Genomic DNA, 25,783 nt, shown 5'->3' on the forward strand with positions numbered 1-25,783 from the left:
TTTTAAGCATGCTCTAACAAAATACTTCTGAGAGAGTCACAAACACAATAACTCTCCCCAGAATATTGCATCCAAGCTGCTTTTTTTTTTATCAATAAAATAATGGCTAGTGGGCTGCTGGAGAGAAGAGGCAGCCTGGATTACTGTACAGTTAACCTCTTCTATGTGGAACCAGGTCGCCTGACAGAGTTGTCAATGCTGCCAGCATCAGGAGGATTAACCTCTCATAATCTCTCTGATTTGAATAAGAGATTTTGTTCCTGTCCTCACTGCTCAGTTCAGAGCAGATGCTGACCAGAAACTTCAGTGAATCTTCAGCAATGTGTCTATGTTGGTCAGCCAAAACCAGAAGAAATAGGTGATAGAGGATTTCTCCTAGGTCTGCTTTTTAGCAGCTGATTTTAGTGTCCAGATTGTGTGGGTAAGTGGAGCTCCTCTACAGACAGAATCCATGAATTTGGCTGCATATTCAATTTTTCCATCACCACACTCTGCTTCCCCACCTGCCCCTTGGAAAGCAAAATGTGGACAGAGGAATCATCTCTTGGTTTGTAGGCACAACATAACACAACTTCAGTTTGTGCTTGTTTTTCCAGTTCTCAAGAAAAATATAACTGATCAAGGCCAATCAGTCAGACCCACCTGACTGTGCTGGGTCAAGCCACAGCTTGGAGGGATTATTCAGTCAACTAACAAATGCGTATCTACCCCTGAGGAATGGTGGTGATAGTTCTAAGGGACTGTACTCTGCCTTGAGCCCCAAATCATTGAAGAATGATTTTCTTTTGTGTTGTGTGGCTGTGGGGAGGTTGTTTGTTTTAGTATTAAACCACCCTCTCCCCCCAAAACTCTGTGTATCATGTCAAACATCCAGTGAATCATCTTGCTTCTCTTTGTGGGTGACAATCCCTTCTCAATCAAGAGTGATACAGGTTTGCTTTGTTGCCTTCTTACTTAAAAATATCTTGTCCTGCTGACAAGTGTTAGCAAAGATGCTAAACTGTGAAGTGAGGTCCCTTAAACAGCTGTCCCCCATTGCTATTGTAATACCAAAATGGAATTAATCTGAAATTAGATTATGTTTTGGCATGCTTGAGTCCTGGTTGTGCTGGGGATGAAGGAGATCTGGTGGTAGAACAGACTGTATGGAACTCTGCTTCCCAAAATGCCACCTCTGTGCCTGGAATCTAGGGAGCTGAGGGCATATTAATTTATAGGGTAAGTTTTGCTGTATCATAACACCATGCTTTTTCCTAGGAGGCTTCTAGGAGTCTGTATGGACAAGATACCAGGCTGAACAGGTGTGTTCTTCAGCCCTTCCTATCACCACATGGGTTTTCTTTGTTAGCTGTGGGGTTACTGTAAACTGTTGAAGGTGTGCAAATAGCCCCTTGGTCTGCAGGGCAGGAGATACCTGCTCTGACACTCCAGTGAAAGATGCCACTGTTGTCAGGGGGCTCTTGGGGAATTCCAGCTGTCAGCTTGAGCATTGGGACGATCAGAGTTGTTCAGAAAACTGACAGAACTGACATTTTGGGAACACAAAAATTACAAATTTGCCTGTCTTTGTCATGGTGCTTGTGGGAGGAAAAGTAGTAACAACAAAGAAAACGTCTGCAAGATGTCACACAGAGGCTCTGTGGAGTATTAATTTGTGAATACTCTTGTGTGACTTGGTTGCAGTTCCAGGTGGAGACACAGGGCAGGAGACCTGATGCTTCAGGATCTTTCCTGGAGGAACATCATCATGTCAAGATAGCTTGAGTGCTCCTTGGGGGCACCACCAACACTGCCTCAGGGCCCAGGTCTGTGGGTTTGAGTAGCAAATGAATGTTGAGGTAACAGGTAAGAGTGAAGTTAAATTTCAGGTACGTGCCAAAATACCTTTGGAAGGGTCGTGAAGAGGCAAATCACAATTCTAAATAAGCATCTGAGTATTCTGGCTCTTGCCTTGCTAGAATTAACTTGCCCATTTTCGTTGAGGTCATCACTGTTGTAAACTAAGTTGATGCACAGGTGAGTGGTGAGGAAAATCGGTCTCTAGAGAGCAGCACACAGACTTGGTGTATCTTTGAGGCACCTTGTGTCCCAGCACAGGCTGTGGGACTCTTCAGAGGTGGAGCTAAAACTTTCTGCACAGCCTCTAGGGATGACAGTGAGACTGATTTCTAGAGAAAAGATGTTTGCTCACGGGCAGGCTGTCACTCCAGCATTCCTACAGCTGGCAGGAAATGGCTTATGATCCTCAGTTCATTCTAGTGAAAAAAAAAGTGACTTGAACTTGGTGGGTTGATCTGGTTTGTGTTGGCTGGGGAAGTCTGAGATTGCCTGCCTGCCAGCTGAGCTGTGGGACCATGCAGACAGGAGAAGGGGAGATGGATCTCCCTGTAGTCTGAAAGAATATCTGCAGGGATATTGGGAATTCCAGTGTGAGATGGTCTCCTCTCCTCAAAGTGCTGCATCCTTCTCTATTCTGTGCAGCTTTTAGACACACAAACTGCCTGAACTAGGAGTTTCTGCACTTCCTCAATTTCCAAGCGTATTTCACGTAAAAACTGAAAAATATTTTATGGGCTGTTGGCAGTCTGGATTCACTGGCAGTGCTAATTTGTCTCAGGGGGCTGCAAAGTTCAAGGGTTGCATGTTTCTGATTTACTGCTCCCCAGCATCTGTTTCCATCTTTTTTGGCTGTATCATCCCCAGCATCTGTTTCCATCTTTTTTGGCTGTATCATTTGCTTTGGTTATGCTTTTATTTTCCTCCTAGATAGAAGATACAATATTGCCCAACTTAACTCAGCTGCTGCTTATCTAAAATCAATTGTATGCTTCCTCCTGCCATTCCAGAAGCTTTTTCTGGGATCAGCTGTAAGTAAACTTCTTGGAGCTTCCTTACAGCAAAGGAGACATTTGACTAAAGGCTAATGCTTAGTGCAATAATTATTTGAGTTGTGGTTTACAGGATAACTCACCAGTGTTTTAAGCATTTTATTGGTTAGATCTCCTGAGGCTTTCTGGCTAAAATGATCTGCATGTTTTAAAATCCATGAATCCTTTTTGTGCTGTCTGGTGATTGTGGAATATTGCTTGTACTTTACCAGGATAGTTCCTGTTCTGTGTTAGATTTTTAGTAAAAAAACCTAACCTAACCCTAACCATATCCACAAACAACTTCAGAGATAAAGGGAGTTTTGGGGTTTTGGGACCTGCTGCTGTGTGAGTCTCCCTCCCTTCCTCCCTGTGAAACTATCCTGTCCTGGCTTTTCTACTTCAAATTATCTTTCCAAAATAACAAATAGTAGGATGGCCTTGCTGCTTGTTACTATTTTCCAGGGAAGTTGCTGGTGTAAGGATCCTGGAAAAGTGATCTGATGTGTACTTCAGGGGAGGAACCAGTTGCAGACCTCTTTAGTTTTCCCGTTTTATTTGTTCGTTGTCCCAGTTGCTTTCTACAAATTGCATACATAGTTACAGTTCCATTTGTCCTGTCCTGTATCTCCCAGTATCACAGAATGTCAGGGTTGGAAGGGACCTCTGAAGATCATAAAGTCCATCATCCCTGCCAGAGCAGGACCAAAACTAGGACAGGTCTCTAGTAAGACACTGTTTCCAGTTGTGTTTCTTGAAGCTACAGGTGGCTGTTTTTGTTTTGTTTTGCTTTTTCCCAAGACTCTATTCACAACTGCAATCCCCGTGGTAAATTTTTTGCAGCACTGTTTATAGTTTTAAAAATTGCTGTTGCATTCACTCAGTGGTGAATTTTTGTTGCTGAAATAGTTCAAAGAATGTTTTGGTGAGTTCTTGAGCTGTGCAACAAACAAGAATGTATCTGAAACTTTTCATTTCAGGAGGCTGAAAATCTGCTTGAAGCTAAGTCAGTGTGTCAAATCAAATCTGGTAACAGATTAACCTGTAAACGAGACACAGATGTCTCTGGCTGTCTGAATCTATTTTGTGATTGAGAGTGTTTAGAAGCCTACTTACATTAACTGCCTACTACATTACACCATCGTAGAAAGTAAATTGAGTTGTCACCTTTTCTGCTTAATTGAAATATCTTTTAGTGAAGTAGGGTCTTCTAAGAGAGGGCTTCTTTTGCTGGTGAGGAGTGAGTTTTGTTTAATAACAAAGCAACAAAAACCCAAACCAAACAAACAACAACAAAAAAAGAAACAAAACCCAAAAAACAAATCAAAGCCCTCCCCCCCAAACAGACCAGCAAAAAGACAGAATCCCCAAAGATAAAAAATCCTTGCCAAACTTTCTGCAAAGTTGCTTCTCTTTTCCAGGTATACTTTGAGAATGTGGTTTTGATTGGACTGTTTGCGACTGCCCATAAGGGTTTCCTACTAAGTTTTGAAATTTGTTCTAAGTTACCTGGTAACTTTGGTAATAATGGAAGAATTGGAGCACTATGGAGCTCTGGTGAGATCCAGGTGAGCTCTGCTGCATGCATTTTCTAAGTTCTATGCCAAAGATGAAATAAAAAGTGACAGTATCTGCAGGAGGTGTGAAATCACTTAGTTCCCAGAAGCAATCAGACTGTATGATTGAGCAAAACAGTCAGATGCATCTTTCATCTGGAAACTGGTTCAGCACAGATGTTAATTGCACATTTGCTCAGTTCTGTGTAGCTTGACCATCATGTTGTTCTGCCAGCTCTCCCAGGTTTGTGTGAGTGGAATGATGGGGTATAGTCCAGGTATCCTGCTACTGTGTTATGTCACTCTGGTGCCCCTGGGCTATAGCAGTAGCATTGATTTAAACAAGACAACAATTTATAGCTCTAATATATAAAAGCTAGCCTCTTTTCGGGTAGATTTCAGTACTTTCCTCACCAAAGTTTGGCTCGTACAGCTGGTAGTACGCTGATCCTGGGGCTGTGAAATGTTTGGCAAGAAATGTTGGGGTGAAGCTTAATAAACGGAACTTGGCAGCTGCTGCAGTGTTCCATTGGACTCCTTGTCAGCCCTGAGGGATGGGGAGGGGAACAGGGTGGGTGCTTTCTGCCTGCCCGCTGTGACAGTTTTATGCTTGCAAGCCCTGAGCCTTAACTGCCCAGAGAACATAGAGATGCCACAACAGCCCCATGGGGAGCTCAGGCTGGGGACAGAGTGGTTGGAGAGCAGCCAGACAGAGAGGGACCTGGGAGTCTGGATTGACAGAAGCTGAACATGAGCCAGCAGTGTGCCCAGGTGGCCAAGAAGGCCAATGGCATCCTGGCCTGTATCAGGAACAGCGTGGCCAGCAGGTCCAGGGAAGGGATTCTGCCCCTGTACTCAGCCCTGGTGAGGCCACACCTCGAGTCCTGTGTCCAGTTCTGGGCCCCTCAGCTCAGGAAGGAGATTGAGGTCCTGGAGCTGGTCCAAAGGAGGCAACCAGGCTGGTGAAAGGACTGGAGCACAGATCCTATGAGGAGAGGCTGAGGGAGCTGGGGGTGTTCAGCCTGGAGAAGAGGAGGCTCAGAGGAGACCTCATCACTCTCTACAACTCCCTGAAAGGAGGCTGGAGCCAGGGGGGGGTTGGTCTCTTTTCCCAGGCAACTCTCAGCAAGACAAGAGGGCACGGTCTCAAGTTGTGCCGGGGGAGGTTTAGGTTGGATATTAGAAAGAATTTCTTTACTGTGAGGGTGATCAAGCATTGGATTCTCCGTCCCTGGAGATATTTAAGAAGAGACTGGATGTGGCACTCAGTGCCATGGTCTGGTAACTGCAGAGTTAGTGGATCAAGGGTTGGACTTGATGATCTCTGAGGTCCCTTCCAACCCAGCCAATTCTATGATTCTATGATTCTATGATCAGGAGAGCATCTAGTGAGGTTTGGCAGTATGGGGGATCGTTCTTTATCTAGTCCTTTCCTGAATTTCCTTGATTAAATGGTGCTGAAGTTAAGCAGGGTTAATGTTGAGTGTGTCTCCTCTCACTGCAGGAATCTGGGAAGCCCTTCCAAGCAGTAGCACGTGTCCCAGCTGCTACCACTCACTGTCCAGTGAGCAGAAAGGCTTGAGTGACTGTTGGAGAGCTGTTTGCTGGAAATTGTATTGTAAATCAAATAAACTTAGTAGCTTTATGTGTCTCTGGACAGAGTAATGAATTTGTAGATCATCTGAGCAGGAAGATGCTAATTCACGTGGATCCCATAGGAGGGGTTCTAATTCATTCTCAAGACATCTGGCAAAATGGAAATCCCTTTGGTAGAGAAATTTGCTACCACAAACAAGAGAATAGAATAGATTTTTGTTTTGTTTGGTTTTATTTTTTTTTTCTCTCCTTCCTGAGAAAAATCCTAGAGTGACAGCAGTTGCTTTTTAGATATGGTTGGTTGTGGAAGTGAGCATACCTTCCTTTTCTTTGATATGGTTCCCAAGGCCTTGATAAAGGAAAGCTAAGTTGTCCTGTGGGGATTTAGAGTGGTCAAATTGAGGAAAGCTCTTTGCTGCATGAATGGGAACTGCCATGCAAAAGTGGTTTGTTTTTTCATTTTGATTAACTATTAAAAATTAATAAACTCCTATTGTACTCATTCCATTTATTCTGTACTGCTCATCAATCAAGCAAATTGATCTCCCTGTTCAGTAAATTTATTGGTACAAGCAGCTTGCTTTTGCATATGTATGGATTCCTTCAGAATTGTCTCAGTCAAACAAATGGTGAATTTTTTAAGGACTATTTCAGGTGTTAAGTAAGAAAAATTCAGCCCCTGGATGCCAGGTTGATTCTTCAAGTACTGTGCTTTGTTCCTGTTCTCTGCTAGCTAAGGATGGTGGCATTTTGCAGTGGCATTATTCCTTCTGGTGGCAGAGCAGTGCTCTAATCAGCCCTCCGTTTACATCAAGCAATAACAAAATGTTTTCTTCTGTTTTCTGTGAATGCAGTCTCAGCTTTTATGTTGGTACATGGAGGTACCCACTGTGTTTCTGTCACATCATTCTTGAAGAGAATACGCTGGTGCATTTCCACTCAAGTGGAAATGTCTTTATATGTAACCCAGTGGGGTTTTTTTTGCCCCGGCAGGAAGATAATAGCATAAAGGAGTAAATCTGTCTTAAATCTTCTGTCTCTCAGTGGCCCTTGAGGCTGAAGGAATCTCTTGGCTCAGTAACCAGCCCAGCTTTGCTGCAAGGAGATCTGCCCCAGCAGACCTGGCTCGGGGCTCTCTGCAGTTGCAGCAGGGTGACAGTGGTCCCTGAGGCCTCCTGTGCAATTATTCTTCCTCTGAGATGGTTCAGGAAAATCTTTTTCTTCTGAGCGAAATTTAGCTCTGACTGTATGAGAACTGGACGGAGTTTTCTTTTTTTAACCTGTCTCAGCCTTAGAATACCAAGGTAACCGTGACATGTCAAATCCTCATAACAAGCTCAGAAAACCTTTGAAGTGCTGTTTTATCTAGCTCTTTTTTTCCCCCTTTTTTTTCTTCCTTTTTCTTCCTTTTTCTTCCTTTTTCTTCCTTTTTCTTCCATTTTCTTCCATTTTCTTCCATTTTCTTCCATTTTCTTCCATTTTCTTCCTTTTCTTCCTTTTCTTCCTTTTCTTCCTTTTCTTCCTTTTCTTCCTTTTCTTCCTTTTCTTCCTTTTCTTCCCTTTTCTTCCTTTTCTTCCTTTCTTCCCTTTTCTTCCCTTTTCTTCCCTTTTCTTCCCTTTTCTTCCCTTTTCTTCCTTTCCTTCCTTTCCTTCCTTTCTTCCTTTCCTTCCTTTCCTTCCTTTCCTTCCTTTCTTCCTTTCTTCCTTTCTTCCTTTCTTCCTTTCTTCCTTTCTTCCTTTCTTCCTTTCTTCCTTTCTTCCTTTCTTCCTTTCTTCCTTTCTTCCTTTCTTCCTTTCTTCCTTTCTTCCTTTCTTCCTTTCTTCCTTTCTTCCTTTCTTCCTTTCTTCCTTTCTTCCTTTCTTCCTTTTCTTCCTTTTCTTCCTCCCCTTTTTCCCCTTTTTCCCCTTTTTCCCCTTTTTCCCCTTTTTCCCCTTTTTCCCCTTTTTCCCCTTTTTCCCCTTTTTCCCCTTTTTCCCCTTTTTCCCCTTTTTCCCCTTTTTCCCCTTTTTCCCCTTTTTCCCCTTTTCCCCCTTTTCCCCCTTTTCCCCCTTTTCCCCCTTTTCCCCCTTTTCCCCCTTTTCCCCCTTTTCCCCCTTTTCCCCTTTTCCCCTTTTCCCCTTTTCCCTTTTCCCCTTTTCCCCTTTTCCCCTTTTCCCCTTTTCCCCTTTTCCCCCTTTTCCCCCTTTTCCCCCTTTTCCCCCTTTTCCCCCTTTTCCCCCTTTTCCCCCTTTTCCCCTTTTCCCCTTTTCCCCCTTTTCCCCTTTTCCCCCTTTCCCCCTTTCCCCCTTTCCCCCTTTCCCCCTTTCCCCCTTTCCCCCTTTCCCCCTTTTTCCCCTTTTCCCCCTTTTCCCCCTTTTCCCCCTTTTCCCCCTTTTCCCCCTTTTCCCCCTTTTCCCCCTTTTCCCCCTTTTCCCCCTTTTCCCCCTTTTCCCCCTTTTCCCCCTTTTCCCCCTTTTCCCCTTTTTCCCCTTTTTCCCCTTTTTCCCCTTTTTCCCCTTTTTCCCCTTTTTCCCCTTTTTCCCCTTTTTCCCCTTTTTCCCCTTTTTCCCCTCTTCCCCCTTTTTTTTCTTTTCCCCCCTTTTTTTCTTTTCCCCCCTTTTTTTCTTTTCCCCCCTTTTTTTCTTTTCCCCCCTTTTATCCTTTTCCCCCCTTTTATCCTTTTGTCCTTTTTTTCCTTTTTTTTTTTTTTTTTTTTTTTTTCTTCCTTAGAGTTACGAAGGGATGAGAAGGGTTTCAAAGCACAGTCCATACTGATGTTCTGCTGTGGCATATGGCATTGCTTCTAACAGTGTTCCACTGTTGCTGCTGGGCTCCTCCAGGCATCATGTGAAACAAAACAGAAACTGAGTTAAAATCAGGGGTGAGGTCCCTCTGCTTTGCCCAGCCTGGAGTACCCTTTGGGCTCAAGTGGGGGGAATCATAGAATGTTAGGTTGGAAGGGACCTCAAGGATCATCTGGTCCAACCCTTAAAGACAAGAGTTCCTTGCCCTCAGATGAGAGGTGTGGATGTGCGTGTAAAATATTTTGTTTTCCAGGGTAGGGAAAGGTCAGGGTGGGATTCCCAGGAACTGAACAGTGCTTGTCCAGTGTGCCAGCCTCTCATGGATTTATACATAGCTTCCAAAATGTGAGTAGGAAGTGCTGAGTTTCTCAGTACATGTGCTAGAGGTGTTGGTGTGGGGTTCAGACAGCACAGTTATTACCAAAGGCTCAGTTACAGGAAAAATAAGGGACCTGAAGGGCCAGAGCACTGCTTACCCAGTGCTTCATCCCAAATGGGACCCCTTCCTCCTGCACATGTGCTGCAGGGTGCACGGGCTGTGAATTTGGTGTGTTGAGGGTAGCATGAACTGAGGTCTCTTATTTCTGTTGCCTTTGCACCTGGTGCTGTGTGTCGTGGTGCACTGATGTCTCAGCACCTGGGAGAGGTGAAGTAAGCCCAGAGTCAAGTGGAAGTATGCACTGATTCTGCTGTTCAGCTGGGGACAGCTACTGTAGAAGTTGGAGTGCTCTAGAAAACACAGCACCACCACATCTGTGTTTCACAGGGGAGAGGAAGCTATTTGTCACTGAAAATCCATCTTGAATCTTCTGTTTTCAGCCTTGCATTTCTTTTTAGAAGCAGTAATTAAACTGCATCCTTTCATTCTTCTAATTTCTCCCGCAGCCTCTCCGTGGCACTTCATCTGTAAGGACATAGATTTTGTTGTAGTGTGGGCTGTGACCAGCTCCTAAGTCATGTGCTGGATTTAGTTAGGATGTAATCTTTTGGCCATCTGCTCAGGCACTCCCTGTGTCTGCATCCCTCTCATTTGCAAGCAAATGTTTAAGGTGATCCCAAATCTGCAAATGTTCAGAACATCCAACTTCCCTTTAACTGAGCACAACTGTGTTCCTGATAAGGAGGCATGAGCAATGTGATGCCTGAACCTCACAGTAATTTGGTGTGCTTGATTTCAGTTCTCTGACTGGTTTCCTAGTCAGAAAAAGTTTGTCTTCCATGTTTACTGAAAAATAAGTGAATAGCAAGTGTTTCTCTATAAAACTGAGTTTAAGAATATTCTGATGTATGTTCTGCTGTTGCTTTTCCATCCTCCCACAATGATTCTGTATTTTTTTTATTTTTTATTTTTTTTCAATCTCTGCTTTTGTGTTCTTTTCTGAGCCTCTCAGAGCCTGCCCCATTCCCCATCCTTTCATAACTGGCAGCTGTAGAACATCTGGAATCCTGTTGTGGCTTTTTGTTTCAGCCCAGCTCTCGGGATTTCTAATAAATAGCTCATCAGACTGAGGTGCAATAGCTGTGTTTTTGATATGCTCAAGTCTTTTTTTAGTGAATAAATGAATCTTTGCTTGCACAGCGAGATCAGCTCTGTCTGTCTGCATCTGTATCAGCACTTGCACAGGGCAGGGCAAAGCTCTAGGTCTCCCTTCCTGATTTTGCATCCTTTCCATGCAGTCCCTCTGTCCTTCCAATACACAGTTGCAGTAGGAGTTCTGTTCAGCCTCCTCAGTGTTTGCCCCTGAATGGCTGGACTTGCTCTGCCACCCGGTTTGCTGGAAGAAACCTTTTGAAACAGAGTGGGATTTAATATTTCCACTTAGTTTGAGAAATGTGCCTTCCACAGAGCCCAGGAAGTTCCTGCAGGAGTGAGTCAGGAACTCTCTCATTTGTTGAGTTTTGTCTTCAGGTTTCTACTTGGTGGCAACACAGAAGCAGGGTTAGCTCTAAAACTCGGTGTTGCTGAGTGCTCTCGAGAATGGTTTCTTTTTGTGGTACAAGTGTTATTTCATAATATGTACTTCATATGTATTTCATAATATGTTTTGCGTGGCTTGATTTCAGCCTCCTGTCCTCTTGCCCCCGGAGTACCAATGAATTTTCATCCATGAAATGAATTTTTCACAGTGTTGCAACACTGTGAGTAATTGACTATTAATGCATCAGTCTTCTTCATGACTTGTTTGTTCCTTTGTGTCCTTCCTTGAGCTCTGACTAGACAGAACAAGCAGGTGTGGGTACAAAGGTTTCCCCGGGAGAGCTGAGCTTGCTGTGCCTCTCTGAAGCTGCTGCCCTCCAGGGCTGGCATGGTGTGTTCCGTTCTGCACCGACCTCTGAGCTCCCTGGGCTGGCGAGCAGAATGGGGTTTGGCAGCATTCAGCAGCTCTTCCCAGCTCCTGGGAACTCACCCTGTTGTGTGAGGTACCCTGCAGCCTCTCAGCCAGTCCTGATCCTGAGATGTGGTGGGAGCTGCATCCTTGCAATTATTTTTGCACACACACAGGAAGTGCTTCTCCGTGGCCTAACAACATAAGAACACGTCTAGGCCACTTTTCATGGGAACTTTTAAGACGTGTTGCATACATTTTTTTTTTTTCCCCTCTCTGTGTATTACTGATGAGATGAGACTCCCAGGTTTGGGACCCAGCTCTTATTTGTAAAACCTGCTTCTGCAGCTGAAGTTTGTAATTTACTACATGTGGGTTGTCTAGGGACACAGGGGTTCATTCCTAGTAGATACTGAAAATACAAGGCTCCAGTTTTGTTGCTTAGGTCTGTAGCAGGCTTGTAATCTTCATTTAGCCTTGCTGCTGCCCCAGGATATCCCTGCTGCTTCAGCAAGAACTGTCCCAGGGCTTGCAGCCTCACATGGCCTCTGTTTTCTGCAGGGTTATAGCTGCCTTTAATTAAATGAACCTCTCAATATTTAGAGGCTGAGACCACAATGTACAGACAGCATCTGTCTCTTAGTTTACATATCATTTGCTGCAGAGGCAGTGTATGATCTCTGTGTCTTGGAGCCACTGGCACACTCTGCTTTTTTTGACAAATAATTTCCACACTAGAGCTGCCTCTGCCTCCCTGCTAACAGCAGTAGAGTGAGTTACGAACAGGAAGAAAAATCAGCTGCATCTTACTGTGCCATCCTCTGCTTTCTTAGTCCTGTTTTTCCTTCCCTCAAGCACGTGCACTTCTTTCTTTGTCTCCTTTCTCTTCCAAAGGCAGGGGGGGAGGGATCTGGTGGGCTGGTGTCTGCCCAGTCCAGGGCAGTATTTCATATAATTCCTGCATTTGTGAGGTATTCAGATGAACGTAGAAAATGGGTGGTTTGCTGTGCCTGTTTCTCAGTGCTTGAACAAATTGATTGATTTGGAGATTGAAATGGAATCTGCATCTTCAGTCAGCAGCAGCACTGGCTGCCACCATTGTGTGTTTTTCTTGCATTAGGCTTAGCATCAGGGGTACTTCAGGCTCCATACCTGGGAGAAAAAGAATGTTTTTCATTTTGGACCTAAAAGCTCTTGGGACTTGGTACACTAGGTAAAAGCTACAGCTCTTCTAACTTATGTTTGAGATGTCTCAGGCTCATCCTGTACCTGGTACAGCACATCCTTCATTCAGACATCTGCCTAGACTGTAAATGCTAGAAAAGGTGAATTTTTCAAACAGCAAGGTTGTTCTCCAGCATCACTCTCCATTGCAGCTCCGTGCATATCAACATATAAGGGCTGTTATTTTTATTTTTAGTGTTCTTTTCTAGAACATTTACCTCATAAGTTAGACTCAGGGAGCCTTTAGTAAGTCCTGAGTGCTCTGTTTTCAGGAGAAAACTTCATTAAGCCAGTTTTAACATCTTTTTATTTTCAGGTGTATCTTGCTGCCTAGTTTAAATGTGTTTTCTTCTTAGTGTTAATTTTCTACTGGGGAAACTAGCTGGAGCCTAAAGATGTCTTCTCTTAGTGCTTATACTTAGCAATACCAGTGAGGATATGTAAAAGAGAAATGTAAATAGAATCTCCCCTATGTAGACATGGATCTACTTCATCTGGTGAGACAAGAGCCAGTGCTGTCTCATGGTCTAACCATTATTTTTGATAAATCTTGTCCTTGAATTAAATTAAATGAGGAAAACTTGAAAAAATTATGTTTGAGTTCAGACTGCTGCTTGTTAATAGCTGGTTTATTTGATTTACAGATGTCATACTACAGAGCTATTATTCAGGCTTGATTATTTACAAGTTGTAGTTGAAAGTCTGAGTTGTTGAGAGATTCTTTGCTTTTAAATAAATGTCTTTCTTCTAGAGTGTCTGTAACTTTGTCATTGAGGTAGCATGCAATAACATCTTGATGAGCAGCAGTAAGTGCAGTCTGCAAAGGACTGGTTTTGAAATGGCTTTGAGTTAGCCATATCATACTGCTTTATAATAGTTAAACCTATGATTATATTTTAAATGCATTGATTTAGAGAAGTGAGATGGAGTACAGAAGAGATTTTGCCTCCTATTCTGCTAAACTGTTGCAATCAGTGAGGATCTGCAGCTACCAGGCCTCTACTGGTGAATATGGTCCAATCAATGTGATGCTCTGTGTTGCTTTGATTCAAATAAACTGTTGCAGGATGAAATCACTAACAGCTTCTTTTTTCTTTTTCTTTCTCTTTTTTTTTTTTTTTTTTTTTTTTCCTTTTCTCTTTGCAGTCAAAAAAGCTAAACTCCAAGGACCACCAGGTAAGCCATGCTCTGCTGTGTGTTTGCAGCAATGGTAGCAATGGTGATACCTGCTCTCTCACTCCTCCTCATGCTGCTCCCTCCAGTTTTCATCTACCTCTTCTCTGCTCCTCTGTGTTCTCATTAGAACTGACAAAAGCTACCCTGAGAGTCCAGGCACCCTGAGTTAGAGAGCTTGTGGATGTGAACTGATGTCATAGTAGTGAAAAACCTCTGCCTGCTTACCTGACCCAAACAGGTGATGGTTGAGGAAAGATGTTCCTGTATTGTCACCACTTTCCATCCCATCCTGCTCTTTCCTATTACTGTTTTTTTATCCCTGTTAAAAATGGTATCTGAAAATGTCCACTGAGCAGAACTGGTGCATGCTTATCTGGACTCAGTGCCTCCTTGATCCTGATGAGTGTTGCTGCATGATACCACAGAACTTATTCATAATATTATGTAGCAGTCCATAATGGCTGTGCTTGGGATTGAAATCTTCTCTGCCAGGGTTTGTGTCTGCAAAATAAAATATATACAAAGAGGTGATGACATACAGAATTTACAGTCTAGGTAACTATTTCACTGGGGTGCAGTAGCTAGCAAGGAGTTTATTAGCAGTTAAATAAATTTATTGAATGAAATTTGATGCACAGTTTACAAAAGAATAAGCAGTTTGCTTCTGGAATAGTATGTATTCAGGCGTTTAGATCTGAGCTGTTTGCACAGGTGTATTAATGACTTTTTCACCATTATTATTTTGATTTATTCATCCTCAAGTTACAGCTGAAAGCTTTCTATGTCTGCTTGTACATACTCCATGCCAGGTCAAGTTCTGTGTGTGCATTAACCCTGAATTACCAGGGCTGGAAAGTCTTGAGTATCAGACTTGGAAGGGAGACTGTGTATAGTTTCACCAACAAGTCCAATATCCCTGGAGGATGCAAATGTAGTTAGATATGAGGAGATTTGACTTTCAATGACTCCAGTTTCTTCCTGAGCTTCTGGATCACAACATAAATAGGCAAAGGAAGAGCAACAAATGTCATTTACCTGGGCCTGAGCAAAACCACCAACACTGTCCCACACCACATCCTGGTCTGCAAGATGGTAAAACATGGGTTTGATAGATGGACCACTCAGTGGGTAAAGAACTGGCTTGATGGCCACACTCAAAGAGTGGCCATCAATGGGTCCATGTCCAAGCGGAGGCCAGTGACAAGTGGAGTCCCTCAAAAATCAGTACTGGGACCAGTCTTGTGTAACATCTTTGTCAGCAACATGGACGGTGGCATGGAGTGCACCCTCAGCAAGTTCACTGATGACCCCAAGCTGTGTGGTGGAAGGGAAGGGATGGCATCCAGAGGGACCTTGACAGGCTGGAGAGGTGGGCCCATGCCAATCTCATGAAGTTCAACAAGACCAAGTGCAAGGTCCTGCATCTGGGTCGAGGCAATCCCAAGCACTGATACAGGCTGGGCAGTGACTGGATTGAGAGCAGCCCTGAGGAAAAGGACTTGGGAGTGCTGGTGGATGAGAAGTTCAACATGAGCTGTCAGTGTACACTTGCAGCCCAGAAAGCCAACCTTGGCTTCATCAAGAGAAGTGTGGCCAGCAGGTCGAGGGAAGTGATTCTCCTCCTCTGCTCTTGTGACACCCCACCTGGAGCACTGTGTCCAGTTCTGGAGCCCCTGTTACAAGAAAGACATGGACATGCTGGAGTGAGTCCAGAGAAGGCTCATGAGGATGATCAGAGGACTGGAGCACCTCTCCTGTGAAGACAGACTGAGAGAGTTGGGGTTATTCAGTCTACAGAGAAGGTTCTGAGGAGACCTTATTGTAACCTTCCAGGCTACAGCCTTCCAGTCCCCCTTCCATTTCTGAAGGGGACTACAAGAAAGCTGGGGAGGGACTTCTTGGGATGTCAGGTAGTGATAGGACTCTGAATGGAGTCAATTAGAGGAGGGTAGGTTTAGATTAGATGTTAGGAAGAAGTTCCTCACCATGAGGGTGGTGAGATACTGGAGCAGGTTTCCCAGAGAGGGGGGGAAGCCCCATCCCTGGAAGTTTTTAAGGCCAGGCTGAACAGGACTCTGAGCAACCTGATCTAGTGGGAGGTGTCCCTGCCCATGGCCAAGGGGTTGGAACTAAAATCCCTTACAACCCTGAAAATTCTATGATCATGTAGTTTCCCTTTCTTCCCTTTCTGTTAGGATATTTGAAGCAGGATGCTGGGACATGCTGCAGTAGCCCACAGCAGTGATATGTGTGATTTTTGGCAGTATTAAAATGTATTGTGATCTAACTTATTCTGGGAATAGATGCAGCAGAACAATGAAGTATTAAAATGTGTACACAATTTTCCAGCTGTTTAGCATCCATCATGCTCCAGGTTTGGTGAGACTGATGTATAAGTATGGTAACTGATACTTACATCCCTTAAAAGGGGGTTTGTTCATTTTCAGATGCTGGTAATTGAACTTTGTTTGTGTAGCAAAGAGAGAGCAGCAACTAGGAAAAAGGTTGTTCCAGGCTTTTTCTTCAAATTCAAATAGAAAGCAAAACATCTTAATGAAGTCTGTCTTACTAAATTTGAGTGTTGTGTGGTTCTTTTAGGTTTAAGCAATACAGATAATTTTTAGCTTTTCTGTCCCTGATGGGTCCAGTTTTTTATTCCACTTATGGGTGGAAAACCGGGTTGGAACTAGGAGGACAGTTGGGTCAGAAGGAAGAGACATGGTCAACCCAATTGCTTCTTGCTTGTATGTTTTGCAAGTTTTTCTGCCTGGTCTGGATTGTGGGCCCTGTTCCCTCAGACTGCCTCTTCTTCCTCTCACCTGCATTTCAGTTATCTGTGTCTTACACACAAAATGTCTGTTCTTCAGGATTTTACACTTCTGTTGTCCCTGACTTATTGGAAGTGCTTAGTTGCCTAAGCAACTATTGTTGCTTCTTTCTGCATGAATTTCTGGGAAAAAAAAAAAAAAAAAAAAAAAAAAAAGAAGATTGAAAATTTGATTAAGGTAAAAAAACATCATGAGGATTTGGCTGCTTAACCCAGTGGTGTCTTCCCAAATGGGCTTTTTGTTTTGGGTCTCTTTGGGATGCAGTCTATTAACTGAAAACCTGTGAATGTTATCTTCACATGATGAAAAGCTATACTGAAGGAGATAACTTCTTGCCTCTTGTTCCCCAGATAAATTCAATACTTATGTGACACTGAAAGTTCAAAATGTCAAGAGCACAACAGTGGCTGTGCGAGGTGACCAACCCTGCTGGGAACAGGACTTTATGTTGTAAGTATGGAGTTGTGCAGTGCTGAGATGCTTCTGGGTGAGTCCTTCCACAGCACTGACATTCATATGGAGCTGTTGTTGTGTTGCATAAGTTGGAGAGCTTCAGGTGGTAAAGTGCACAAGCCTGGTGACAACCTAGATCTTTTCTCTAGTACACAATGAGCTGTGCTGAAGGAAGTGAGTGTTGGACAATTGTCTCTTATGGTGCCACAGCCTCACTGGAGTAGCCTCTGTCCTTTAATAGTGTCAGGTTGCCTGGGTTCCTGTTCTTACACCTCTGTGCTGGAGTGCAGCAAGGTCTGTCTGCTCTCAGGGGGCCAGGGAGACAGAAGCAGGGAGAGTTAGGAAGGGTAATAGGGCAGGGTCTTCTTCATCCAGGGCTCAGTCTCACAGTGCCTGAGCAGTGCAGATGGAGCAGGCCTAAGGATCAGGCCAGTGTCTGCTGAGGGGTTAGGTCATCAGAGAAGTCATGGTAATGTGGCAGACTCAAAGTCAAACTAGGAGTGCAAGTTAGCAAGTCAGGTTCGGGGTTGTGTCTGGCAGGGATGTGCTCTACCTTGACTTCAGTCAGGCTTTCAACACTGTGTCCCACAACATCTCCACAGCCAAACTTAGTGTAGATGGGATCATTGGACAGTGAGGTGGAATGGGAACTGGCTGAAGAGCAGAGCTCACAGTTGTGGTAAGTGGTGTGGAGTCCAGTTGGTGGCCCACGTTTAGTGGTGTTCCCCAGGGGTTGGTGCAGGCTCCAGTACTATTTAATACCTTCATCAACGATGTGGATGAAGGGACAGAGTGCACCCTCAGCAAGTTTGCTGATGGCACAAAACTGGGAGCAGTGGCTGACATGCCAGAAGGCTGTGCTTCTGTTCAGCATGACCTGGATAGGCTGAAGAGTTGGTTGGGAAAATTCCTAATAAAGTTCAACACGGGCAAGTGTAGGGTACTGCATCTGGGGAAGAACAGTGCCATCTATCAGTAAAGGCTTGGGGCTGACGTGCTGGAGAGCAGCTCTGGAGAAAAGGACCTTGGAGTCCTGGTGAACAAAGACTGACAATGAGCCAACAGTTTGCCCTGACTGCCAGAAAGGCCCATGGCATCCTGGGTTGCATTAAGAATAGCGTGGTCAGCAGGTTAAGTGAGGTTGTCCTTCCCCTCTACTCTGTCCTAGTGAGGCCACATCTGGAGTATTGTGTCCTGTTCTGAGCTCCCCAGTTCACCAAGGACAAGGAACTATTGGGGAGAGTCCAGCACAGAACCACTAAGATGATTAGGAGAATGGAGCATCTACCAAAAGAGGAAAAGCTGTGAGAGGTGGCTCTGTTTAGCCTGGAGGAGACTGGGGGAGAATCTCATCAGTATTTATAAATATGTAAAGGGAGACTGTCATGACTATGGGACCAGACTGTTCTCAGTGGTGTCTAGTGACAGGACTAGGGGCAGTGGTCACAGATTGGAACATGGGAGGTTCTACCTAAACATAAGGAAAAATTTCTTCACTTTGAGTGCTGGAACTGGCTGCCCAGAGAGGTGGTGGAATCTTCATCTCTGAAGATATTCAAAACCTGTCAAAACCTGCCTGTGTGTGTTCCTGTGACCTTCTCTAGGTGATCCTGCTCTTACAGTGTGAAGTAGTCTAGGTGATCTTCAGAGGTCCCTTCTATCCCCTAGCACCTTGTGATTCTGTACCCGTTATCAGGGTCAGGCACAGTCCAGCAGTTGCCAGTCAGGCCCATAGTGACAAATCAAGTGTGAGACTGAGCTGGGCAGTCAGGATTTGGGCTGAGTCTAGATTGATGTAGTCTGTGGCCAGGCATGGTCATTGCTGCAGCCAGGCTGGAGATGAGCACACTGTAGTGGGTTTGCATGTTGGTACTGGGGAGGCTGTAGGGGTGGCTTCTGTGAGAAACTGTGGAAACTTCCCTGTATCTGACAGAGCCCATGCTAACCAGATCCAAGACAGACCAGCTGCTGGCCAAGGCTGAGTCCATTAGCAATGGTGGTAACACCACTGGGATGATGCATTCAGGAAGGGAAAAATAATGCTGCACAACAGCAACTGCAGCCAGAGAGAGGAGGGAGAATATGAGAGAGAGACAGCTCTGCAGAGGCCAAGGTCAGTGAAAAAGGGGGAGGTGACCTTCTACAGATCACCTTGTGTCTTCTTCACCTGCATCCTGTGGTGAACATGATGGTGAGCAGGCCATGCACCTGTGGGCCATGTAGGACTCCATGCTGGAGCAGACAGGTGCCCAAAGGAGACTCTGACCCCATGCGAGGCCCAAGGCAGAGCTGGCTCCTGGCAGGACCTGTGAGCTCTTCTTTAGTGTTGATGTTTTCTGCTGTTGGCCTGGTGCCCATGATTGTGTTTTCCAGCTACCCTGCTGCAGGTTGAGGGGCTGCAATTCCCTACCATGAGCAACAGAATCAGTTCCAGCTCTCCCGGGTTTTCTGATGCAGTTGGCACCTCTGACTTGCTCTGGTACTTACAGTCCTGACATACAGTCAGGGGTTTCCAATTGTCTTTTAGAATGGTGGTTTTCTAGGCAGTGGATGAGTGACTCACTGATACATTACCTCTGCTTCTGTTTCTATACTTTTGTTAGATAAAGTGAACTAAATTTACTAAATCCCATTCTTCCAAGTTCTTTTCTCTGAGCTTAACACAGACATTGCTGTTGTGGGAAATGATGTTGTGCTTATCTTGCAGAGTCAGAGCCAGCGCTGCTGGTTTTGACTGGGTCTGAGGTGTTTGCATAGTAACCATAGCAAGAGAACCACACAGGATTTTTCTGAGTGTGTTTCCTGTCCATGAGCAGCTGGTTCTCTGCCAAAAGTGGGAAGGTTTTATCCCTTGCTGAGAAGTTCACCTGGGTCAGCACAGTGTTACCAGTGTAGCTGTTCTCCCATCTCCCTTGTTTTGTCTTTTTGGAGCAGCCCATGAGGAGTGTGCTTCTGTGTGGAGGGTCTGAGCCCATCACCCAGCATCTCCTGTGAAACCTGTGTGCTTCAGAATGCTTCCATCTTCTGAGCTCTGTAGTTCCTGGTCAGGTAGAGGCCGTGTCTATCACTGACGTAAACCATGCAGGACTGGAGTAAGGTTGGGACAGGGAATTGTGTCTGTCTGCCAAATCACATGCCCATACCTGAACTACTAACTCATTCTTCCTGTGATTTGTGTTTAGCTTGTGAGCAGGAACTAGTTTTAAGCATGGCCAGCTACAGAGGAGACTGCTCACCAGTGATTTGACAATGGGCATTTGTTTGTGTTGGATGGCGGCTCTCACGACTGCTCCTCCTCCTCCTTCCTCTCAAACCACTCCTGGAAGAGTTCCCTGTATCAGCTGGGAATTTAGCTAGTATGCTGTAAGGGTCACTGTGTTGCTCAGTAATTAGTTGCTAGGGGATATCAAAGCAGAAAATTAGCTGAACTACCTCGCTATTACCTTCGCAGCTTTACCCGAGCAACGGGCACAGTTCTGAGGTTCCTTTTGTAACAAAAGTGTTAGGTGTGACAGGGAACACGTTTTGCATAATCCTGTGTGCATTAAGTTGTCCCAGGAATTACAACACTAATATCTCACTACTACTATTCGCTGGTTTGCTCTTTTTCTTCCTGAAGTTGGGATGCTTTTGAACACAGTGGAGTTTTCTCCGTGAGGGAAGGATGCTTTTACTGTTTGTGTTTACTTCTTTTAGGAGGCATAGTAAAAGAATAGACTGCAATCAAGAAAATGCTTTCTACCTGTGTTGTTTAATTCCAAACTCCTTGTGAGACATAGCACTTCAGAATGTGGCCTCTGGAAATGTTTTTGGACACAAAAGTTTTAAGTTTTTGCACTTAAATTTCTTTGGACACATTTTCTAATTTTGAAACTGCTTTGAAGTAACTGCATATTTGCAGTAAGAACCTCTCAAAATGAAAATGCTACCTGCTCTTTAGAACATGGTGATTAATCTGGTTTTGAAGTTGTTAGAAATGTCTTTCATTTAAAATTTGTGTGCGGGTTGAAAGAGAGGAGGGACATCAAATTCCAGCCTCAGTTCTTTTGTTCCTTGAGGATATTCTGCATCTGACCAGAAGATGGAGAAAGGGAGACACAAAGGCAGTGAAACCCACTGCACTGAAAATCTTTTTTTTTTAATTGTTATCTAGTGACCCATCCTGTGGAGTTCTGTACAAAAGCCTGCTGGGTGTCTTTTGCTCTGTCCACCTATGCTGAAGCACAGTGTGTGTGTTTACCATATGCCTGAAAATAGAATATTTCTTTCTTCCCTTTCTAGCCTCTTACTAACCTAGGCAACAGAAAATCAATAACTTTTGTTGTTATTGCATGCTTGTGCAGTCACTAATACCATCTCCCAAGAGTCAAGCAGTGGAAGGGCAGAGCAGTGATGGTGCAGGTGGATAGCTGTTAGCTTGGCCATATTGTGTAGCCATATCCAAAGAGAGTCAGCTGGAAACTCAGTTTCAGGATGCTGGCAGTAAACTCATAGTAATCTGTGCAATGGCTTGGTTTTGAACTATGTAGACCCAGTCACCCACTAGGTAGTGGGTGACACTCCTGGTACTGGACACTGGACCTCACTTCCTATGTCTGTAAAGAAGAACAGAAGCACTTGGAATTAGAAAAGTTGTTAATGTGCCTTTCTGTTGGTTGTAAGGTTTGTCTTGAACCTTGTAGAAATAATAAAGAGCCTAAAGCAGAATTAGATTGTGTTCTTCCTCACGTGTTGCCTTTTCTCGTACAGTGAGATCAGTCGTCTGGATCTGGGCCTAATTGTTGAAGTGTGGAACAAAGGACTGATCTGGGACACCCTGGTTGGGACCGTCTGGATTGCTCTGAAGGCCATTCACCAATCTGATGAGGTTAAACTGACATAAAACTTTATTTTGACAACTCGGATGTTGATAGTTAATGTGTTACAAATGTGGCCTGGTGCAGCTCAGGACCGTAGTACTCAGCAAAACTTCCACTTGCAAAACCAAGCAGACTGGGTGGAGGAAGAGGGCTGTTGGCATTGCATTGGGGTATTGTGGTTTTGGTGTTTTTTGTTTGTTTGTTTTGGTATGTTTTGGGTTTTTTAGGGGATACTGCCAACAGCGGTGCCAAAACTGAGCTTAAGTAGATATCTCTGGTGTTATTCTATTCATGTGGACTCAGAGAACACGGCTTAATCTATTAAGGAATGTATATAATTGGCAATTATCTGAAGTCTAACGGACTAACTCCTTAGTCTGATGGTCACATTTTATAAATTTCTGGTAAAGTCAGAGGGTTTTCTGATATCAGACAACCTGAACGTCATGGTAGGCCCAGAGCATATGTACACCATCTTGCTAAGTTTTTGGTTGCAGTGTTGCGAGGCAACTGGTAGTGCTCATATGAATTGAAAAAAGTAGAAAATGGAATGTACCAATGTCTGCAGCTGGTGCTCAGTTCCTCTGACTATCTCAAAACTTCTTGCTGTCTGCCTTTGAGAAATTACCTTTTCAGTTCCACTGAGAAGGATCTGCTAGGAGGTGTTTGCTGCTTGCCTTGGTGAAGGCCTATGAGATTTGGAAGAAAATGCATGTAATTTGATGCTAAAATCAGGTATCAGGTCTTCATAATACTCAAAGGCTCTTCCTGGAGACTTTTACCTTAGCAAATGTGAGAGTCACTGTGCAAGAACCTGCCAGACCTGAAGCTTCACTTGTTGCTTTTGATTCACAGGAAGGTCCTGGGGAGTGGTCAACGCTGGAGGCAGAAGTTGTAATGAAACATGATGAAATCTGTGGAACCAAAAACCCGACCCCCCATAAAATTTTACTGGACACAAGATTTGAATTACCTTTTGGTGAGTGCATTTCTGTAACAATCTCTGTAACAATTGCTGTTAGTGGAGAGAAAGTGTTTTGGAGCAACTTGAGTTTTATATTCAAATTGTGCTTGTTCAGTTTGGCCAAAATAATTAAATGCTGATTAAATAACTGGTGTTCATTTCTTGTTTGGCTTCTTTCTAATAAGATCAGAATAAATAAGAAAGACTTGATGCTCTCAGAGGGCGGAAATGTTTAGCCTATCAGTAGTTTAAAAAACTATTAATATTATTTCAGGACTGTGCAGTCAAATGTTTTGTTCCTCTGCAGAGAACATTTACTTCTTTCTATCTAGACAAATTTGGGTCTAGAAGAGGTCAAGTGAGTTGGAGCTGTTTTGTAGTAGGTGCACTTAAACCCTATTAGAAATGTGCAATTCAGTTAGTGAAACATTAATGCTTAGTGCTCCTGAACATTATCATTAGCTGAGTATATAAATAACTTGGGTGTTGTAGGAAGAACTGCCTCTCTGGCAATTACTTGTGCTTGGAAAGTACAGAATGTGGAAAAGTAGCTAATTGGTGCAAACTTAAGTAAAGTTGTGTGTTTTGTTTGTGACTTTGTTTTTACTTAAATAAAAACCAACCAAACAGAAAAACCTAAACCACAAAACAATCAAAATCCCAAAGGAAGGGTTTAACCACAATGCATCCAAGGCTAACATAGGTTCTCTTTCCAGCCCTTAGCTGACTCTTGGGACCAAGAGCAAAGATTGTTTTTAGGGCTAGTGGTATCTTTATTCTGCAGTGGGCATTTACGTGCTTCAAAGTTCTCTGTCATTGCATGGCTTATCTCTCCCTCTCTGCCTGTTGCTTGCCCCGGGCTGTGTGAGCATTTTGCATCATGCTCTAAGCACTGGTGGAGCATTTGTGCACCCGCTGGCATTTGGCCAGCAACTGTCAGGAGTGGCCATCTGTTGTGGAAAAAAGTTAGGCCATCTCTTAGTCTCATACCCCACTTCCTGGTGCAAGGGGTGATGGAGGCTTTGGCCCTGCGGCACTAAAATCAATATAAATTGTATCTGGTGCTCTGGGAGCTCACCTGGGTGTACAGCTGGGTGTTTTGCATGCACAATTGGCTGGGTTGTGCAATTCAGGGTGAACACAGTGTTTTATAAATATAACAGGTGATGCTTTGTAACTAGAGTGTACAAGGGAATAAGGTACCTGACATCCCAGCTGTCTCGACAACTAAGCTGTCGAATGCTGGTCTGTAGCCATCCCTCTTCTTCATGAAAATGTCCTGGTGATTCACTGCTGTCACCCTGTCACTGGAACATGTATTACTGAAATTGCTTGTTATGTAAGGAGAGGAAAAACTCACTTTTCCTTATGAAGTGAAACATTGGATCTTTGGGGGAGGTGTTCAGGCTTCTGAGAGGAAAAGAGCACTGCATATATAGCTGAAGGCAAGGCTTGCAGTTTTCTTATCAAAGTTCATTCTGAGATATTTACTTGTAGGATATAACTGCATTAAAAGAAAATGAAATTTTGATCTCTCCGTCTATATTCAGAAAGTATCCAGAAGAACATGTGCTTTCTTCTGCAATCTATGTTTTAGACTGCATTACACTTTCTGCTACACTAAAAATTTTTTTTTAAAAATTATCAAAATGGACTTAATATAAACCATTATGTGTTAGAGCATCGAGATTTTAAAAATAAAAAAATATTTCAGGTAATACTGTATTTTCTTCCTACTACTATGCTCAAAATACAGGACTCTTTTGTCTGGTGTTTTTTTTTTTCTTTATTAAACTATTTAAAAATGTACAATGTTATGTAGGATTCTAAGAAGTAGGATGCCATGCAGAAAAATGAAAACTCTTAATAGATAACAATCTTTTTTTGGCTCTTCTGTTTTTAAAGCAACTGATAGCATAAAGCACATCTATTACTTACTCCTTTGCTTACTGTGCCAAATATTGAACTAACTAGAACCTCCACACTGCTGTATTAAAGAGTTTTAACTTAGATTGTGAAAAGCTGTCTGCCTGTCCAGTGTTTCATAATGTCCTGGATAAATGGGTGCACCAAGCTCTTCCAAGGATTCTGTTCCTCCTTACCTTTAGAGTGCCTCTCAGTTTTTCGTGGGTCCTCCTCCATTTTCAGTCTGTCCTGCCCTGGCAAGGTCAGAAGCAGGTTAAAAAGTGGTAGGCACAAAGACTGTGGGTTACTCCTCCAGAACATAGCCCCTACTCAGACCAGCTTCTCTAGTGGTGCTTCCCTTCACACCATACCTGTTGTATGGTAGCTCCTACCATCACCCTTAGGATAGAGAAGGACCCTGTAAGATAGATTACTCTCCTTGTCCTTGGTGTAGTGAGACTTGAAGGGATGCAGGGAGTTTGCTCAGCTCACAGCACCACCTCTGCACCCCTCCTGATGGGTTTGCAGGTCAGTTTCCCCCTGAGCAGAGGGTAGCAGGATGGATTCATAGTGTCCCACTTGTTAGGGCTGTGCTGTCCCGTGAGCTGGGAACTGCTGCTTTAAACCCACACAGGGAACTCAACAGGGCATTGATCTGCCATGGAAGTTCTTAAGTCTGTGACTCTGTTACTGTAGAGGTAATGTTTTAATAACAGCATGTTTGCAGTGACATTTAGGAACACTGTGTATCACATTTTGTTTCCCAGGTGAAGATCTGCTGGCTATTACGCATGAGAACTGGAGTGATGTAGGTGCTCATGCACAGCTTGTGCTGCTTTTCAAGCCTGGCAAAATACAGCTGTCTGGGATAGGAGCTTTGACAAAATAGGGATTTCTTCACTTCTGTGCTTTTACCATCTCTTCTGGCTGCTCTGTTTCATGTAGGTTAGATGCTGCATGTGGATGCAGCACCACAGTGTACTCAGTTGGTATATTTAAAATGTTTCCTTGTACTTAGGTGGAGCTTGAGAAGTTTTTAAGGGGTTGTAAGAGAGAGTAAGTAAATTTGAAAACCAGAAAAGCTGAAGTCCTTGGTGTAAAACATAACTGCATATGCAAAGAGGTTTAGGAACTGGTTTGATGCTTGCACTGGTACATTTATACCAGATTAATTTGCTGCTTCTACTTCTACCTGATATGTTCAGGATTCTTCCTCACTGGTATGTCTGCTCCTGGTACTCTTA

At 43.8% G+C, this 25,783-nt stretch overlaps 1 protein-coding gene across 15 annotated transcripts in view; it reads left to right on the forward strand.

Moving 5' to 3' along the window:
• The window catches only part of LOC139789463 (protein unc-13 homolog B), a 213,666-nt gene that overhangs the window by 14,989 nt on the left and 172,894 nt on the right, over window positions 1–25,783 (forward strand). For all 15 annotated transcript variants that reach the window (XM_071730242.1, XM_071730244.1, XM_071730245.1 and 12 more), the window contains exons 2-5: window positions 13,501–13,530; window positions 16,709–16,808; window positions 21,561–21,678; window positions 22,526–22,649. In XM_071730242.1, coding sequence (XP_071586343.1) covers window positions 13,501–13,530; window positions 16,709–16,808; window positions 21,561–21,678; window positions 22,526–22,649 — 372 coding nt within the window. The remainder of the gene's footprint in view (window positions 1–13,500; window positions 13,531–16,708; window positions 16,809–21,560; window positions 21,679–22,525; window positions 22,650–25,783) is intronic.

Source organism: Heliangelus exortis, chromosome Z (genome assembly GCF_036169615.1).
Source record: "Heliangelus exortis chromosome Z, bHelExo1.hap1, whole genome shotgun sequence".
In the NCBI taxonomy this organism is placed as follows: Eukaryota; Metazoa; Chordata; class Aves; order Apodiformes; family Trochilidae; genus Heliangelus; species Heliangelus exortis.